Source organism: Cetorhinus maximus, unplaced genomic scaffold (assembly GCF_964194155.1).
Source record: "Cetorhinus maximus unplaced genomic scaffold, sCetMax3.hap1.1 HAP1_SCAFFOLD_4402, whole genome shotgun sequence".
Taxonomy (NCBI): Eukaryota; Metazoa; Chordata; class Chondrichthyes; order Lamniformes; family Cetorhinidae; genus Cetorhinus; species Cetorhinus maximus.
The window spans coordinates 10,782-16,103 of record NW_027600305.1 but is presented as its reverse complement, the minus strand read 5'-3'; the positions used below and the strand labels follow the sequence as shown (position 1 = coordinate 16,103).

Below are 5,322 nucleotides of genomic sequence, written 5' to 3'. Positions count from 1 at the left end.
TGTCAATGTGCCTTTTACGGGGTTTACAAAGCATTAAAAACAGCAGAGACACCGCCGTTCAGCCCCTCTCCCCCGTGCTGGGGTTCCTGCTCCACACCAGCCTCCTCCCATCTCCCCACCTTCCTCTTCCCGCATCCACATCTCCTCCTATTCCGTCCTCCCTCATGCGTTTAACCAGCTTCCCCGCTCCCCACCCCCACCTTAAATCTCTCGATACGATTCCCCTCTCCCCGTGGGAGTGAGTTCCACACTCTTCCCCACTCTCTGGATAAAGACGCTTCTCCCCAATTCCCCACGGATTTATTCGTGACTCTCTTACATTGATGCCCCTCCCGGCCGAGTTCTGGTCTGGCCCGCAAGGGGGAACATCTCTCTCTACGTCTCCCCTATCGAAAGCCCTTTCATCATCCTGTGACCACCACAGTCCTTGTGGAAATGAAGCCCCCCAAGGAGGTCAGAATTCATCATGTTGTGTGGCACAACCACCACGCTAAATGGCACAGGTTCAGGACATAAGTAGCAGCTCAAACCTGGGCTTTCGTTCACGGGATGTGGGCGTCGCTGGCTAAGACAACCTTTATTGCCCATCCCCAACTGCCCCTAGCGAAGGTGGTAGGTGGGCCACCTTCTTGAGCCGCTGCAGTCCCCATGTGGTGTAGGTACATCCACAGCGCTGTTAGGGATGGAGTTCCAGGATTTGGACTCAGCGACAGTGAAGGAACAGCCGATACATTTCTAACTCAGGATGGTGAGGGGCTCGGAGAGGAACTTCCAGGTGGTGGTGTTCCCCATGTGTCTGCTGCCCTTGTCCTTCTAGATGGTAGAGGTCGTGGGTTTGGGCGGCGCTGTCGAAGGAGCCTTGGTGTAGTTGCTGCAGTGCATCTTGTAGATGGTACACACACTGCTGCCACTGTGCGTCGGTGGTGGAGGGAGTGAATGTTTGTGGATGGGGTGCCAATCAAGCGGGGTTGCTTTGTCCTGGACGGTGTCGAGCTTCTTGAGTGTTGTGGGAGCTGCACTCACCCAGGCAAGTGGAGAATATTCCATCACACTCCTGACTGGTGCCTTGTAGATGGTGGACAGGCTTTGGGGAGTCAGGAGGTGAGACCAGAACTGTGCACAGTGCTCCAAGTGTGGTCTAATTCCATTCCACCATGACTTTCAACATCTCAGAGCACCGCAGCGGGTTTGTGACCAGTGAAGTACTTCCAGGCCTGGTCACTGTTGTAACACAGAGAAGCACAGCAACACACAGCAGGATCCCACCAACTGAGATAACTGGCCAGGTCAGAACTTAAGAAATAGGAGCAGGGAGGCCATTCGGCCCCTTGAGCCTGCTCCACCATTCGATACAATCCTGGCTGATCTTCTGCCTCAACTCCACTCTCCCGCCCGCTCCCCATATCCCTCGATTCCCTGTGACCGAAAATCTCCCGATCCCGGTCTGGAATAGAGTCAACGACGGAGCGTCCACAACCCTCTGGGGTAGAGAATTCTAAAGATTCACAACCCTCCGAGTGAAGAGATTTCTCCTCGTCTCAGTCCAAAATGGCCGACCCCTTATCCTGAGACTGTGTCCCCCTCCCCCCCTCCGCGTTCTCCATTCCCCAGACAGAGGCGGGGGGGGGGAAACAACCTCTCAGTGTCCACCCTGTCAAACCCCTTCAATCAGATCGCCTCTCATTCTTCGAAACTCCGGAGAATGTAGACCCAATTTACTCAGCCTCTCCTCATAGGGCATCCCCCTCATCCCAGGGACCAATCGAGTGAACCTTCGCTGTATCGCCTCCCAACGCAAGGATATCCTTCCTTAAACATGGAGATCAAAACTACACACAGTGTTCCAGGTGCGGCCTCAACACAACCCTGTACAACTGAAGCAAGACTTCCTTATTCCTGTACTCCAGTCCCCTTGCCATAAAGACCAACACACCGTTTCCCTTCCTGGTTTCTCACTGTACCCGCATGCTAACTTTCTGTGTTCCTTGTACGACTCCGTCCAAGTCCCTCTGAGCATCAACATTTCCAAGTTTCACGTTTTGTAAAATATTCTGCTTTTCCATCCTTACGAGCAAAGTGAATAACCTCACACGTCCCCACAAACTACTCCATCCGCCATCTTGTTACCCCCTCACTTAACCTGTCTGTATCTCTTTGCAGCCTCTTTGTGTCCTCCACACAGCTTACCCTCCCACCGAGCACTGTATCATCAGCAAACGTAGCTATGTTACTCTATGTCTCTCCATCCAAGTCATTAATATAGATTGTAAATAGCTGAGGCCCCAGCGCTGATCCTTGCCGCACTCCACTATTCACTGCCTGCCATCTTGAAAATACCCCATTTGCGCCTATTCTCTGGTTCCTGTCCACTAACCAATCCTCTATCCATGCTCATATATCACCCCCAACGCCACGAACACTTATCTTGTATATTAAGCTTATCCAATGCCTTTTGGAAATCCACATACCACATCTACCAATTCCCCTTTATCTACCCAACTAGTTTCTGAATGCTGCAGTACAGGCGAATCTGGGTGTCCTTGTATACCAATCACAAAAAGGTTAGCATGTAGATACAGCAAGTAATTGGGAAGGCAAACGGAACGCTGTCATTTATTGCAAGGGGGGGTGGAGGATAAAAGTCGGGAAGTCTTGGTAAGACTGTACAGGGGGTTGGTGAGGCCGTACCTGGAGCACTGTGGACAGTTTTGGTCTCCTTACTTAAGGAGGGACTTACTTGCACTGCAGGCCATTCAGGGAAGGTTCACTTGGCCGATTCCTGGGATGAAGGGGGTCTGTCTTATGAGGAAAGGTTGAGCAGGTTGGGCCTGGACCCGTTTGGAGTTTAGAAGAATGAGAGGCGATCTTATTGAAACAGATAAGATGATTCTGAGAGGAGGGTGGGGGGTGGGCCAACAGGGTGGTGGGAATCTAAAACGAGGGGACACAGTTTCAGAATAAGGGGTCTCCCATTTAAGACGGAGATGAGGAGGAATTTCTTCTCTCAAAGGGTCTTCAGTCTGTGGAATTCTCTCCCCCGGAGAGCAGGGGAGGCTGGGGCATTGAATATATTCAAGGCTGAGTTAGATTGCACAATGTTCAGCGCTATTCGCGGCTCCTCAGATACTGAAGCAGCCCATGTCCAAATGCAGCAAGACCTGGACAATATCCAGGCTTGGTTTGACGAGTGGCAAGTAACATTCGAGCCACACAAGTGTCAGGCAATGACCATCTCTAGTGAAAGAGAATCTAACCATCACCCCTTGACATTCAATGGCATTACCATCACTGAATCCCCCACTATCAACATCCTGGGGGTTAACATTGACCAGAAACTGAGCTGGACCAGCCATATAAATACTGTGGTTACAAGAGCAGGTCAGAGGCTGGGAATCCTGTGGATAGTAACTCACCTCCTGATTCCCCAAAGCCTGTCCACCATCTACAAGGCACAAGTCAGGAGTGTGATGGAATACTCCCCACTTGCCTGGATGAGTGCAGCTCCCACAACACCCAAGAAGCTCAACACCGTCCAGGACAAAGCAGCCCCGCTTGATCGGCACCCCATCCACAAACATTCACTCCCTCCACCACTGACGCACAGTAGCAGCAGTGTGTGTACCATCTACAAGATGCACTGCAGCAACTCGCCAAGGCTCCTTCGACAGCGCCGCCCAAACCCACGACCTCTACCATCTAGAAGGACAAGGGCAGCACACACATGGGGAACACCACCACCTGGAAGTGCCCCTCTGAGCCACTCACCATCCCGAATTGGGAATATATCGGCCGCTCCTTCACTGTCACTGGGTCCAAATCCTGGGACTCCCTCCCTAACAGCGCTATGGGTGTACCTACACCACACGGGGAGTGCAGCGGCTCGAGAAGGCGGCTCACCCACCACCTTCTCGAGGGGCAATTAGGGATGGGCAATAAATGCTGAGCCCACATCCCGTGAACGAACAAAAAACAGAATTTGAAGCCCCCCGCTTTTAACCTAAATCTAATACTCTCCTCAGCAGTGGGCGTTGGCAGGGGGCGAGCGTCAGGCCTGGATCATGACCCTCGGACCCCGAAACGTGGCGACCCGAAGTCGGGGGGGAGGAATGCAGCCCGCCAAGCCCCCGTGTCGGGCAGTCTCCTTACCATCGATTCAGGGTGCGGCACACCCTCATGCAGACGCACAGGTCCCGGTGGCTGAGGTGCTGAAAGACGGAGAGCCAGGCATGCCGCTGCATGACGTGGTCGGCGCCGGTCTCCAGCGGCAGCGAGTCCGGCTCGGGGCTGTCGGGGGGCGGCTTGACCACGTGGCGCTCCATCTGCAGGGGCTTGGGCGCCGAGGAGATGGGCGGCCGGTTGAGGAACTGGGTGCGGGCCATGGTGCGCAGCCCCAGCTGGCCGGCTGGCCGCGGGAGCTTCCGGCCGCCCAGGCCACGCGCCCGCTCGTGCCGGGCCGAGTGCTGGTTCTCCTTGCCCTGCGAGGGCTCGCGGGCCCCCTTGGCCTTGCCGTTGCGGGCGGCGGAAGCACCACGCTGGCACTCGTCGGCCTCGTCCTGGCGCGCCGCCGTCGGCGTCTCCTCGTCCTCCTCCTCCTCCTCATCGTCCTCCTCCTCCTCCTCCTCGCTCTCGCTGAAGCCCAGGGCAGCCGCTGCAGTCCGCCGGTCCCTGGGCCGCCGAGCGCCGCCGTTGGAGCTGGCGCCCGAGATGCCCCCTCCTCCTCCGCCCCCGCCGTCGCTGCTCTCCTCGTCGTCCGGCTCCTCTTCCTCGTCCTCCGAGCCCTGAGAGTCCGAGTCCGAGTCGGAGCTGGAGCTGGAGCTGGAGCTGTCGGCCTGGTTCACTCGCTCCAGCATCTGGCACATCTGCTTGAAGCGCTCCAGCTTCTCGCGCTGGTGCGTCTTCTCGTTGCTCGACGCTAAGTCCTCCTGGCCCCGGACGTTCTTCAGCTTCTGCAATGCAAAAAGGGAGGAGCGTTAACCGGGAGCGAGCGGGAGGCACAACCTCCACCTCCAGAACCTACACCCCGCCCTATCTCTGTAACCTCCTCCAGCCCCGGCAACCCTCCCTATCTCTGTAACCTCTTCCAGCCCCTACAACCCTCCCTATCTCTGTAACCTCCTCCAGCCCCTACAGCCCCCCCTATTTCTGTAACCTCCTCCGGCCGCTACAACCCTCCCTATCTCTGTAACCTCCTCCAGCCCCTACAGCCCCCCCTATCTCTGTAACCTCCTCCAGCCCCTACACCCCTCCCTTTCTCTGTAACCTCCTCCAGCCCCTACAACACTCCAAGACCTGTGCAATCCTCCGATTCAGGCCTCTTGAGCA

At 55.8% G+C, this 5,322-nt stretch overlaps 1 protein-coding gene across 1 annotated transcript; it reads right to left on the bottom strand.

Annotated features, from left to right (window-relative positions):
• Nucleotides 1-4,142: 4,142 nt before the first annotated feature.
• LOC144678485 (uncharacterized) lies at nucleotides 4,143-4,946 on the bottom strand (the record flags this gene model as incomplete). Its single annotated transcript, XM_078538250.1, has 1 exon — nucleotides 4,143-4,946. A coding segment is annotated over one exon (804 nt), but the record flags the coding sequence as incomplete, so codon positions are not given.
• Between the last annotated feature and the right edge of the window lie 376 nt (nucleotides 4,947-5,322).